Source organism: Loxodonta africana, chromosome 20, assembly GCF_030014295.1.
Source record: "Loxodonta africana isolate mLoxAfr1 chromosome 20, mLoxAfr1.hap2, whole genome shotgun sequence".
Lineage (NCBI taxonomy): Eukaryota > Metazoa > Chordata > Mammalia > Proboscidea > Elephantidae > Loxodonta > Loxodonta africana.
The window spans coordinates 68,250,220-68,264,680 of record NC_087361.1 but is presented as its reverse complement, the minus strand read 5'-3'; the positions used below and the strand labels follow the sequence as shown (position 1 = coordinate 68,264,680).

At 45.2% G+C, this 14,461-nt stretch overlaps 1 protein-coding gene across 1 annotated transcript in view; it reads left to right on the top strand.

The window, feature by feature from the left end:
- The first annotated feature begins 7,733 nt into the window (after positions 1-7,733).
- LOC111750705 (uncharacterized) overlaps positions 7,734-14,461 on the top strand; it is a 32,446-nt gene continuing 25,718 nt past the window's right edge. Inside the window, exon 1 of the mRNA XM_023548328.2 lies at positions 7,734-7,808. Coding sequence (XP_023404096.2) covers positions 7,751-7,808 — 58 coding nt within the window. The 5' untranslated portion in view covers positions 7,734-7,750. The remainder of the gene's footprint in view (positions 7,809-14,461) is intronic.

Below are 14,461 nucleotides of genomic sequence, written 5' to 3'. Positions count from 1 at the left end.
TTGCTGTTGAGTAATTCTGACTCCTAGCAACACTATAGACCCTATAGGACAGAGAAGAAGTGCCCCATAAATTTTCTGAGGAGCAGCTGGTGGATTTGAACTGCTGACCTTTAGGTTAGCAGCTGTAACTCTTAACCACTGCACCACTACCAATTTACATAGGCCGATGAGAAAACCGAGGCACAGAGTGGTGAAGTGACTAGCCCAAGAACACACGGCTAATTTAGTGGCAGAGCTAATTTCCAACCCAGAGAGCTTTCTGCAGCAGAATCACTAAAACGTTGAAATTAGCGTACGCATAACCCCTCCCTCCTCTCCCATTCTCTGGGCCTCCCCCATACTCCCATTACCTCTATTCACTAAGAGTAGAAGGTTTGGCCTGGTTTCGTTCTGTACATCCATGGGCCCCCTGTCCATGGACGGAGCAGAGAAAGCTCGAACTGTCTTCATGGAGCCCCAGGCCTGGCTGGCATTTGGAAAGTTTAACAAGGGTTGGAGGCAGGAGTGTTGGGATGTTTACCAGAGCTAATGGGTCCTGTCTTCCCCAGAGACACCAGGAACTGCACCTGCCCTGGCTGCAGATCAGAGGCTGCTCCCAGACAGAAGTCACAGATTGCTGTGGGCAATGTGAATACTTACCTTAGGGAATACCAGCCTTTAGGCATGAATGTGACTGGGTGTGTGTGTGAGAGAGAGAGAGAGAGAAAAGGGAGAGGGAGGAGCATTTGGGGTGAAACTGCACCATGTGGGCTAAAACAGGGTAGAGTATAGGCATGGCCCAGCCCTCAGGATGGGAGGCAGTCTTTGCAGAGACCTTCAGGCCTGGGGAGTGGAGGCTGGAGGCTGGCAGGACTCAGAGGTTTTGTTGGTTTCTAAAACACTTGAGGGCTTTTGGTGGTGACATTATCCAATCCACTTCCCTTTTCTGGACCTTCGGCTTGTTGCGCCCTCCAATCATTACAGCACAACTGCCCACCCCATAGGGTTTTCTTGGCTGTAATCTTTACAGAAGCAGGTCACAGGTTGTTCTCCTGCTGAGTCACTGGGTGGGTTCGGACTGCCAACCTTTTGGTTAGCAGCTGAGCACTTAACCGTTGCACCACCAGGGCTCCTAGGAGGTAAAGTAATAATAAAAGAAGAGTTGCTCGGTGATCTGTGGAAATCAGCTTCATGAGGGCTTGTTAGCAGACTGTGTCATTGGAGATTTGAGCTGGTGCTTCTTCGTCACGCTCAGATGGCCCCTGATCCCAAGGGAGTCAGCAACGCAGGGTGCTCTTGGCCCTGGCTTGGGCAACACTCCCTCAGCATGGCATGATCAGCATAAAAACACCCTAACCTCTCCCTGCCTGAAAAGGATGAATAAAGGAAAACCTGCTATGCTATGCACGCTTCAGTAGAAAGAGGGCTGGGCTGGGCTGCCTGGGTCTAGTCCTGGCTCTGCCACTAATTGGCTGCATGACCTTAGTTTCCTTTCGGTAAAAGGAAGAAGCTGGATTGGGTGATAATAACGAGGAATATTTTGGGGGGCATAGGCCACGTGCCAGGCTCTGAGAAAAGGGCTTTATAAGCATTGCCCAGTGCCGTCGAGTTGATTCCGACTCATAGCGACCCTATAGGACAGAGTAGAACTGCCCTATAAGCATTAGCTCATTTAATTCTCACACCAATCCTATTAAAAACAAAACCAAAGCCGTTGCCATTGAGTTGATTCCGATTCAGAGCAGAACTCCCCCGTAGGGTTTCCAAGGAGCAGCTGGTGAATTTACAGTGGACCTTTTGGTTAACCGCTGAGCTCTTAACCACTGCACCACCAGAGCTCCACCTATCCTATTAAAAAAATCCTATTAGGTAGGTATTATTTTTAAACCCGTTTTACAGAGGAGGAAACTGAGGCACAGAAGGTTTAACTAACTTGCACAAAGCGCCATAACCAAGATTCGAACCAAGATCCAAGGTTTATTTGACTTTAAAGTCAATGTTTTTAACCATCACGTTGTATTGGATGATCTCTAGGGCCTAACATTGGAGAACTTCTTCCTGGAAGAGAGAGAGACAACAATATCCTGAATGGTGGTTTTCTTAGTCATCTAGTGCAGCTGTAAGAGAAATACCGCAAGTGAGTAGCTTTAACAAAGAGAAATTTGTTCTCTCACAATCTAGGAGGCTACAAGGCTGAATTCAGGGCGCCGGCTCCAGGGGAAGCCTTTTTTCTCTGTCAGCTCTGGAGGAAGGTCCTTGTCATCAGTTTTCCTTGGTCAAGGAGCTCCTCAGTGCACGGACCCTGGCATTTGTTTCTTGGTGGTCTGAGGTCCCCTGTCTCTCTGCTCGCCTCTCTCTTTTATATCTCAAAAGAGATTGACCTAAGACAAAACCTAATCTCATAGATTGTGTCCTGCGTCATTAACATAACTGCCTCTAATTCTGCCTCATTAATATCATAGAGGTAGGATTTACAACACATACGAAAATCACACAATACTGGGAATCGTGGCCCAGCCAAGTGGACACACATTTCTGGGGGACAGGATTGTGTCCCTGACAGTGGTAAATCAGAGGTCAGTAACGAGAGAGGAGTGTTTACAGGGTGGAGTGTGGTGGGTGAGGAGCCGCATGATGGGAAATCTTGTCAATGCTTCTCTTTTGCAAACATTTTCTATTCTACCTTCAAGGTCCCTCTCAGCCAGGATCATTATTGTATTTCCGACAGATGCAAAAATCCCCCCATGTACCCCTCTGCTGATATTGAGTTGTGAATAATAAATGTTTGAGGGGACCATACCACTCGTTTATTGTTAAAAGAGAGCATCTGAGGTGAAAATGCTTACTTCTCCCACATGGCTTGCTCTGCTTTGGTCTGTTGTTTTCATCCGTGCAACTGGAAATAAGGATCAAATGTCTCTAGTATCCCATCACGTCAAGAACTCAATTAGCTTGAGTCGTTTCCCAAACCACTGTCAGCCATATTCTGGGAAAGTGACTCGTAGACCAGGAACTCCTGCGGAACAGTCAGCAGAGGGCGCAGGCATTGGGGAAGTTTCTCACCTGGACACTGCATGCGTGTGTGCGTGTGCGCGTGAGTGTCCCTGTGCTTGTGAGCAGGAGGAACACTTTATGCCTTAGGATGCCAGAGAGCAGAGACTGCACGGTAACAGTACCAGCTTCTGTGCTCATTACTGAGCAGACAAAGCAGGGTTTGAATTCCAACTCTGCCACTTAACAGCGGGTTGTTTTGAAGCCTCAGATTCCGCAACTATAGAAGAAGAAGGAGGATTTTCTTGCAGGATGATGTTAGGATCACGCAAAGCGATCCTCAGGACGGGCACTTTCCATACGTTACCCAGCCTGGCAGTGCCTGACAGGGGTAAGCACACAGTACTGGGCCCTGGCTAAACCGTATCTTCCAGGGCAGGTGCCAGACACTTACCGGGTGCCTACTTTGTGTCACATATTGTTCTAAGTGCTTTAAAGATATTCACTCATCTAAGTTTCTCAACATAGGTCCAGAGAGGTAACAGAATTTGTCCAAAGTCACCCAGGGGCTAATGGTGAAACCAGACTCAAACCCAGGAAGCCTCTATAGACTCTGCGATCTTAAACACAAGCCCATGCTGCCATCTATAGCTCATGATCGGGAGGTAGCCTATGATCAAGACCCGATGGCACTGAAGGAAGAAGTCCAAGCTGCCCTGGAGGCACTGGTGAAAACACAAGGCTCCAGGAACTGACAGAACACTAACTGAGATATTCCAACTAAGGGATGCAGTATGGGAGGTGCTCACTCACTCATGCCAAGAAATTTGGAAGACAGCTACGGGGCCCACTGACTGGAAGAGATCCATATTTGCGCCCATTCCAAAGAAAGATGATCCAATGGAATGCAGAAATTATCAAACAATATCCTTAATATCACACACATGTAAAACTTTGCTGAAGATCATTTGAAAGTAGTTACAGCAATACATCAACAGGGAACTGCTGGAAGTCAAGCTGGATTCAGGACAGGATGTGGAATGAGGGATATCATTGCTGATGTCAGATGGACCTTGGCTGAAAGAAGAGAACACCAGAAAGATGTTTACCTGTGTTTTATTGACTCTGCAAAGGCATTCGACTGTGTGGATCATGACAAATTATGGGTAAAATTTTGAAGAATGGCAATTCAGATCACTTAATTGTGCTCATGAAGAACCCATACACAGACCAAGAGGCAGTTGTTTCAAAAGAGCAAGGGGATACTGTGTGGTTTAAAATCAAGAAAGGTGTGTCTCAGGGTTGTATCCTTTCACCATACATATTCAATCTGTATGCTGAGCAAATAATCCAAGAAGCTGGATTATACGAAGAAGAACGTGGTGTGAGGATTGGAGGAAGACTCACTAACAACCTGTGTTATGCAGGTGACACAACCTTGCTTGCTGAAAGTGAAGAGGACTTGAAGCACTTACTGATGAAGATCAAAGACCACAGCCTTCAGTATGGATTGCACCTCAACATAAAGAAGCCAAAAATCCTCACAACTGGACCAATAAACAACATCATGATAGATGAAGAAAAGACTGAAGTTGTCAATGATTTCATTTTACTTCGATCCACATTCAATGCCCATGGAAGCAGCAGTTAAGAAATCAAATCTTGTGCAAAAGATCTTTCTAAAGTGTTCAAAAGCAAAGATGTCACTTTGAGGATAACGCACGCCTGATCCAAGCCATGCTATTTTCAATCACCTCATATGCGTGCAAAAGCTGGACAATGAATAAGGAAGACTGAGAATTATGGTGTTGGTGAAGAATGCTGAATATACCACGGACTTCTAGAAGAACGAACAAGTCTGTATTGGAAGAAATGCAGCCACAGTACCCCTTGGAAGGGAAGATGGTGAGACTTCGTCTCACGTACTTTGGACATGTTATCAGGAGGGACAAGTCCCTGGGAAAGGACATCATGCTTGGTAATGCAGAGGGTCAGCGCAAAAGAGCAAGACCCTCAACGAAATGAATTGATACAATGGCTGCAACAATGGACTGAAACGTAACAGCGATTGTGAGGCTGGTGCAGGACTGGGCAGTGTTCTGTTCTGTTGTACATAGTGACGGCACCGAACAACAAAAACGTAGCTTATGTTGTTGTTAATTGTTGTTGAGTCGATTCTAACTCATGGTTGACCCCATGTGTGCAGAGTAGAACTGCTGCACAGGGTTTTCAAGGTTGTAACGTTTTGGAAGCAGATTGTCAGGCCTGTCTTCTGAGGTACTTCTGGGTGTGTTCAAACCACCAACCTTTCGTCTAGTAGTCAAGCGCTTAACTGTTAATACGCAGGGAGTCATTGCTCACATATAGTTATTATATATATATAAGTACGTATATATATAAATGGATTAAAGCACATCGTGACGGTCATGTTTTAATTGCTCAGGAAAAAGTTACTAAGGATTCCACCTGTCATCAGTTCTTACTCTATGATCAGGGACTTCACCATTTACAGACTAGAAAGTCAAAACACTCTCTGGCCCTTTGTTTCCTTATCTGTAAGATGGACTTGTTGAGAGGATTAAATAGAAGCGTGCATGAAAATATGTGACAGTATGTGCTCGATAAATACTTGATTAAAATTTTAAGAGGAAGAGAAATTATACTTAAGCAAATGTGCTAATTTTGATGCCTTCCCTTTGTTAGGATCCATGGGTTTTTGTTTCAGATTTATAGCGATATCAGGGGTCTTGCTGCTGTTGTGTGCTGTTGAGTGGTTTCTAACTCATAGCGCCTCCATGACAGAGGAGAACTACCGCATATGGGTTTCCTAGGCTGCAATCTTTACAGGGAGCAGATCGTCAGGTCTTTTTCCCTCAGAGCCGCTTTGGCTGGGTTCAAACCGCCAACCTTCTGGTTAGCAGCCAAGCACTAAATTGTTGCACCGCCAGGGCTTATTACCAGGGGCCTTGCCTTTGTCTAAGGCTTTATTTCCAGTACCAGGGCTGCTGGACTCTCTGGAACAGTCCCTGTTGTGGAACTTCTTCAGGGCAGGATTGAGCCGGAGCTAGTGGTGAGGCAGTTAAGTGCTACGGCTGCTAACCAAAAGTCAGCAGTTTGAATTTACCAGGTGCTCCTCGGAGACTCTGAGGCAGTTCTACTCTGTCGTATAGGGTCACTATGAGTCGGAATTGACTCGACGGCAAAGGGGTTTTTTTTTTTTTTTTTAATAGGATAAAAGCAGTATTTTAATCTTAGAGTCTTGTTTAAGGTGAATTTGTCTCCATTCCTGCAAACTCTTGTCTTGTTCCTGGTCCACTTAAGCATCCTAGAAACCCACAGGAGGAAAACACATAGTAAAGATGCCATTAAGATTTTGTCTATTCCAAGATGCTGAGGCACTTGTCTCATCTTCAGTCTGGTTCAACTAGCTTCTGTTATCTGAGAGCCTCCAAATGTCACTTAAGTCTTTGCAAAAACCATTCATTCCTTCAATGTAAAAATCAGGAAGCTGGTCTCCTGGATCCTATTTCAGAGACATGAAATCTGAAGTCCAGGGAGAGTTCTTCTCCAAAAGAGCAAGATGCAAGCACAGGGAACTCAGGGATGATCACCATCTGTCAACATCTTTTGTTTGTTTAGTGCCCGTCTCCCCCACTGTATTGTGAGCTCCCAGAGGGCAGAGAGTTGCTTGTCTTGTTCACTGCTGTCTCCCCAGCACCCAGCTCAGTGCCTGGCTCAGAGTAACGGGAAAAAAAAAAAAAAAAAAAAAACCCACTGCCATCGAGTCGATTTTGACCCATTGCGGCCCTTTAGGACAGAGTAGAAACTGCCCCATAGAGTTTCCAAGGAGCACTTGGTGGACTAGAACCGCCAGCCTTTTGGTTAGCAGCCTTAGCACTTAACCACTGTGCCACCAGGGTTTCCAGCTCAGAGCAAGTAATCAATAAATACTGTTATAAGTGAAAACAAACTTAATTCCTCTACTCCCATCGCCCAAGCCCTAAACAAAGAAGATGACTCTAAGTTTGAAAAGCTAAAAAACAAACAAACAAAAAGCACCAGGTAGATACCTCTGTTCCACCTGGTGTCACCATGCCTGAGAGTCCTCCGTTGTCTGGTCATTCCTTTGGGTGGAGCATTATCTTCTTAGCACAGTGCTGGCACACAGTAAGCACTCAATAGAGGCCCTGCGTGGTACAAATGGTTAATACGGTCAGCTGCTAACTGAAAGGTTGGCGGTTTGAGCCCACCCAGAGGAGCTTCAGAAGAAAAGCCTGACCATCTACTTCTGAAAACTCAGGCACTGAAAACCCTATGGAACACAGTTCTACTCTGACACACACCGGGTCGCCGTGAGTCTGGTTTGATACCCCTTCTATTATTGTTTAGTCTTTTAAAAATGCAAATATCCCCAGAAAGGATGTCCACTGAGTCATGAACTCTTTAGTATGATTTAATTTCTTGGCAGGAATAGCGAAGGAAGGACCTTAGGGCTGGGGTAGCAGTGGGGTTTATGGGAAGGAGGAACGGGTTTCCCAAAATGCTAGGGTATCTAGAGCAAGTCTCCTCGGCTGTGTGGTTTTGCTGAGGGCCAAGCCTGCACAGCATGGAGATTGCTCTGCAAGGCACTGGCTTGTCATTTCAGCAGCTAGTGAGTCTCCCTCTGAGCTGAGCCAAGCAGCAGAGGAAATGAAGAAGCTCTCAAGGGAGGGGCAAGGGAAAGAAGGCCCAGGGGTGGGGCAGGGGCAGCAGGCAGAGGGCAGCTGCCTCTTCAGCACGAATGGCTCCTCTCAGGGTATTCCTCCCACTGCTGTTGCTGCTGCTGGTCCAGGGGACAGGTAAGTTTTCCACCTCAGACTGAGACTTCTCTTTCAGTTTCTTTCTTACTTGTCTAGAATCTGGGCTTATCCAGTATAAAGTGAGCACTATGAGGCCTATGGAAACCCTGGTGCAGTAAGTGGTTAAGTACTACAGCCTCCAACCAAAATGCTGGCAGTTTGAATCCACCAGTCGCTCCCTGGAAACTCCATGGGGCAGTTCGACTCTGTCCTATAGGGTTGCTATGAGTCGGAATCGACTCAACAGCAATGGGCTTGGTATGAAGCCCGTGGATCCCCAGTGGCACGGTGGTTAAGAGCTACACCTGCTAACCAAAATGTTGGCACTTTGAATCCACCAGCTGCTCCTTAGAGACCCTGTGGGATCACCATGAGTCAGAATCCACTCGATGGCAATGAATTTTTTGGTTTATGAGGCCTACAGGGATTGGAGAACGAGGCATCCATCCCTCCCTTGAACTGCTCCCTAGGTTGAGTGTGGCCCGAACCTCAGATGCATAATCTGACAACTGCTTGTGCCATCTATGGTAAAGGATATTTGAAATACGGACCATGAGATTAAGGTATGTCTAGGGCTTATAGGAAAAAGATTGAGCTGTAGGTTTAGTGCCTCATGATAGGCAGCGTCTTGGTTATCTAGTGCCGTGGTAACAGAAATAAATACCACAAACGAGTGGTTTTAATTTGTTTTCTCACAGTTTAGGGGGCTAGAAGTCCGAACTCAGGGAGCTGGCTGTAAGGGAAGGCTTTCTTTCTGCCCCAGAGGAAAACCCTTGTCTCTTTCAGCTTCTCTTCCTGGCTTCCGTGGTGACTTCCACATGGCGTCAGTTTCCCCATCTGTATTGCTTCTGAGCCTGTGCTGCCCTTTCTGTCCTCAGAAGTGAGTGACTGAATCAGGGCCCATCCTACAATATGACCTCAACAGCATAACAAAGAAAACCCTATTCCCAAAAGGGATTACATCCACAGGGAGAGGGGTTAGGATTCCAACACATATTTTTGGGAGACACAATTCAATTCATAACAAGCAGTTCGGGAACATGTAGGCAAGTGTTTATCACTGGGTGAATTTCCCTCGTCTGTCCTAGATCCAGAGAGCAGGAAGCAGGCTCTAGTCTCGACTCGTAGACCCCCAGCACTCAGCACGGTGGTCGACACATGGGAACTTGTCTAGACCTGTGCTGTCCACTACCGTGAGCACTGGAATTGGGATTCGCTGTACGTGTAAAAAGCACACCCAACTTCAAAGACTTAGCAGGAAGAAAGGACATAAAATACCTTATTAATGATTTTTATGCTTAGTACAAGTTGAAATTATAATATTTATGATATATTGGGTTAAATAAAATACACTATTAAAATTAGTTTCATCTATTTCTTTTTACTCTTTTTTTAATGTGGCTACTAGAAAATTTTAAATGACATATGTGACTTGTGTCAAACCTACTCTTAATGCAATTTTGCCATCTCTGTTAACCCCCCTTTTCCTCCTCCCTCTGACCCCTTGTAACCACTAATAAACTTTGATCTCTATACATTTGCCTTTTCTTGTCTTTTTATATAAGTGGTGTCACACAATACTTGTCCTTCGTATTTGGCTTATTTTGCTCAGCAGAATGTCTTCAAGCTCCATCCACACTGTAGCAAGTATCAAGGCCTCATTTCTGTTACTGGCTGAGTAGTATTCCATTGTATGTATGTATCACATTTTGTTTTTCCATTCATCTGTCGGTAGGCATTTATGTTGTTTCCACCTTTTGACTATTGTGAATAGTGCTGCAATGAACACTGGTGTACATACAAATCTCTTTTTGAGTCTCTGCTTTCAAGTCTTTTGGGTATATACCTAGAAGTGGAATTGCTGGGCCATATGGTAGTTCTATATGGCAGTTCTTGGAAACCCTGGTGGCATAGTGCTACAGCTGCCAGCCAAAAGGTCGGCAGCTCGAACCAACCAGGCACTCCTTGGAAACCCTGCGGGGCAGTTCTACTCCATCCTATAGGGTCGCTATGAGTTGGAATTGACTTGACGGCAATGGTTTTAATGGGTTATGGTAGTTCAAGTTTTTTGAGGAACTTCCGCACTGTTTTCCACAATGGCTGTACCATTTTGCATTCCCGCTGGCAATGGATAAGGGCCCCAATTTCTCCATATCCCTGCCAACATTTGTTATTTGCTTTCTTTCTTTTTTTTTAAAATCCTGGCCATCTCAGTGAGAGTGAAAATTCCAAAGGGTTTTCAAGACTCTGACGTTTTGGAAGCAGATTGCCAGGCCTGTCTTCTGAGCCGCTTCTGGGTGGGTCTGAACTGCCCACCTCTCGGCTAGTAGTTGAGTGCTTGACCGTTTGCACTACCCAGAGACTCCCTCTAACCAGACTAGAGGTGCCCTTCTCCCCTGGCATCTAAAGCCTCAGAATCTTCCATTTGCCAGAGCAGGATCTACAGTGTATTTTATATTTGTTGAATCACTGGTTAGACTTTAGCAAATGAGTCAACAGCAAATGTGTTCCAAATGCCATTTAAGCCTTATCTGTAATCCACCCTTTGCTCTAGGGCCCAGGAAGTCAGGGCGCAGCAAGCAGGAGGGCAACTAACATTTATCAGCACCCGGGCTACCGGCTTTCCACGTTCTCACTTTAAATTTGCTTTTGTGACAGCCCTGTGAGGTAGGCACTGTTTTCTCTACGTATATTTTTTCAGATAAAGAAACCGAGGCTCAGAGAGTTCCTGTAACTTGCCCAAGATCAGCCATCTAGTAAGAGGCGTGGAGTCAGGACTCAACCTGGCCTTCCTGACTCAACCTGGCCTTCCTGACAAGTAGCACTTGGCTTTATTTCGCATCATTTAAAATGGGCTTAGGGGGGTTCCTTCACTGACCTGCGTGTCCTATTGTGCCTGCACATGGACAGTGATCCTTAAGGAGACCCTAGGGTGATTTACCGGTTATCACATGTTTTTGGATTATTCAAGGAGCAACACCTGGGCACATTGTAGTCCTGGCTTGGCCCCTAACTTACTAAGTGGCGTAAGACAAGTAGCTTCCCATCTCTGGAACGGGTTTTCTCTTCATAAAACGAAAGAGCCTTTACAGCTTGGGACCCCTGCTGGCTGGGGAAAAGCCAGATTAGGCTGCCTTTGTAGCTTCATCCCCAGTGGGTTACACCCGGCATTAGAGGGTTTTTTTCTAAATAAGTTTTTTTCTTTTTAAATCAACTGAGAACCTGTTATTTTCTCATGCCCAGACTTCTGTTGGACATGCTGAAAACACGGTGGACAAAGCAGCGTGTTCGTGTCATGTGGGTGGGCAGAAAACCTCAGGCTCATTTTCAAGGATTAGGGACTTTGGGTGGCCACCGGCTCAGCAGGCGCTTTCCGGAGCGGTTTCACACGGTGCAGGCTGGGGCACTGCAGTCTGGCCTGGTTGCTTTAATGACCAGAAATCCTCACTATCTGGTTAGCAGATCTGAGAACAGCGCTGAGTCCTTTTGTAAGTCTGTGTATTAATCTTCCCTGAAAAGCCATTTTATCAGAGTGGTGTCAAAGCTGGGGCACCTCAGGAACCCTCTCTTTAGGACTCTGAGAGCCTCACCCTTTTTCAAAAAGCTGAAGGCAAAGAGCAAACGCAGTCCAGCCTGCTGGCTCTTCCCAGCGGAGTCCCTGATTCGTCTAAAGGCAGCGGAGCCCTCTAACTCCCTCACCCCCAGTTCAGGCCTTAACTCAAACCTCTTTATTCAAAGCCTGCTGATTGCTGCTAAGAAGGCCTATGGTGATTAATCTTCCAAATGAGTTGCCATTTCTTGTTTCAGATCTCCAGAGGGTAATCTAAGTGTCCAGCAGTAATTAGTTCTTCTAAATGGATTTCAGGACAAATAGTGATTTTTCTCTGTACAACATGGCAAAGCCATGGCTTGTCTTTGAGGCTTGATGTTAAAAATGGGTCAGGGAACACATCCTTTAGCTATCTCCCTTGGAAACTTGGTTCTGCTATTTGAAGGTGGGGTGGGGGGGCAGGGTTGGGGGGAGAAAGACCTGTTAGTAAGGATTTGAAAACCCGTTTCACAGTGGTTGTCATTTTTAAAGTAAGTCTATTGGCAGGAGGAATTGCTGGGTGGTGCAAGGGGTTAATGCAATCAGCTGCTAACTGAAAGGTTGGAGGTTCCAGTCCACCAGAGGTGCCTTGGAAGAAAGGCCTGGAGATCTATTTCCTAAATATCAGTCATCGAAACCTCTAGAGAGCACAGTTCTACCCTGACACATGGGGTCACCATGAGTGGAGATCAACTTGATGGCAGCTGGTTTGGTTGGTTTTGTTAGCAGCAAATGCCTGTTTATTGTTCAAAGCATTCCATAACTTCCATTCCAGGATCCATGCTCAGCATTGTGTAACTGTCAATGAAGGGAGGAAAATGATTTGTATTAACAAAAGCCTCATTGGGTTACTTCAGGAAAACAAACACCTTTAAAGATCTTTCAACATGTTGGCAAACAGAGATTGCCAAGGCATATAGGTTAACTTCAAACTAATTCTTCCTGTGACGTCCATAAGTAAAGACCTCTGGAAGATAACTAAAACTTTCAGGTAGCAGCTTTGATGGTTAAAAACCAAAACAAAGCCAGTTGCCATCAAGTCACTCCCTACTCATGGTGATCCTGTATGTTTCAGAGTAGAGCTGTGCTCCATAGGCTTTTCAATGGCTGAGATCTTTTTTCTTTCTGAGGCACCTCTGGGTGCATTCAAACCACCAAAGTTTCAAGTAGCAGCTGAGTGCTTAACTCTCTGTGCCACCCAGGGACTCCAGCTTTGATGGTAAGAATTTTGTTGTTGTTAGATGCCATCGAGTCGATTTCAACTCATAGCAGCACTATAGGACAGAGAACTGCCCCATAGGGTTTTCAAGGAGCGGCTGGTGGATTTGAACTGCCAATGTTTTGGTTCGCAGACCAGCTCTTAACCACTACACCACTGGGGCTCCTAAAAACAACATAAAGTGATGCTACTCTGCTTTGCTAAACCTTGTTGTTTATATCCCCCTAAAAAAACAAATGCAGAAATTATCAAACAATGTCATTAATACCACACACAAGCAAAATTTTGCTGAAGATAATTTAAGAATGGCTGCAGCAGTACATCAACAGGGAGTTGGCAGAAATTCATGCTGGATTCAGAAGAGATATTTCTGATGTCAGATGCATCCTGGCTGAAAGTGGAGAATACCAGAAAGATGTTTACCTGTGTTTTTATTGGCTACACAAAGGCATTTGACTGTGTGGATCGTTACAAATTATGGATAACATTTTGAAGAACGGGAATTCCAGAACACTTAATTGTGCTCATGAAGAACCTATACATAGACCAAGAGGTAGCTGTTCAAACAAAATAAGGGGATACTGAACGGTTTAAAATCAGGAAAGGTGTGTGCCAGGGTTGTATCCTTTCACCACACTTATGCAATCTGTATGCTGAACAAATAATCGGAGAAGTTGGACTTTGTGAAGAAGAACGGGGCAGCAGAATTGGAGGAAGACTCATCAACAACCTGTGTTATGCGGATAACATAACCTTGCTTGCTGAAAGTGAAGAGGACTTGAACCATTTCTTGATGAAGCTTGAGGACCACAGCCTTCAGTATGGATTACACCTCAACATAAAGAAACCCAAAATCCTCACAACTGGACCAATAAGCAATGCCATGATAAATGCAGAAAGGATTGAAGTTGTTAAGGATTTTATTTTACTTGGACCCACAATAAAGGCCCATGGAAGCAGAAGTCAAGAAATCAAACAATGTATTGCATTGGTAAATCTGCTGCAAAAGGCCTCTTTAAAAGTGTTCAAAAGCAAATATGTCACTTTGAGGACTAAAGTACACCTGACCCAAACCATGGTATTTCATGGTATTTCAATCACTCTGTATACATGCAAAAGCTGGACTTTAATAAGGAAGACTGAAAAAGTATTTATGCCTTTGAATTATGGTGTTGGTGAAGAATATTGAATATATCGTGGACTGCCAGAATGAAGAAGCCTGTCTTAGAAGAAGCACAGCCTGAATGCTCCTTAGAAGCGAGAATGGCAAGACTTTGTTTCACATACTTTGGGCATGTTATCAGGAGGGACCAGTGCCTGGAGAAGGACATCATGCTTGGTAAAGGAGAGGGCCGGTGAAAGCGAAAGCCCTTCAATGAGAGAGATTGACACAGTGGCTGCAAAGATGGGCTCAAGTGTAGCTGATTGCCCTTAGGTGAGTTTGGACTGTCAGTCTTTTCAGCTGGCGGTTGAACACTTAACCCTTACACCACCAGGGCTCCTTGAGCTAAGTATGCCAAAAAACCAAACCAAACTTATTGCCATGGAGTCAATTTCGACCCATAGGGAGCCTATAGGACAGTGTAGAACTGCCCCGTAGGGTTTCTAAGGTGAATTCAAACTGCTGGCCGTTTTTGGTTAGCAGCTGAGCTCTAAACCACTGTGCCACCAGGGCTCCTGAGCTACATACAGAGTGATTCAAATAAGGCTTAGGCATTGGGTGCATTAGATTAAGGTGACATTTACTGAACTGCTTTCTAATATTGAATCATAGGAAGATGGATAGAACCTAACCCACGCACATCACATATCTGTGAGCAAAGCTGCTTCACCATTCAAAGAAGC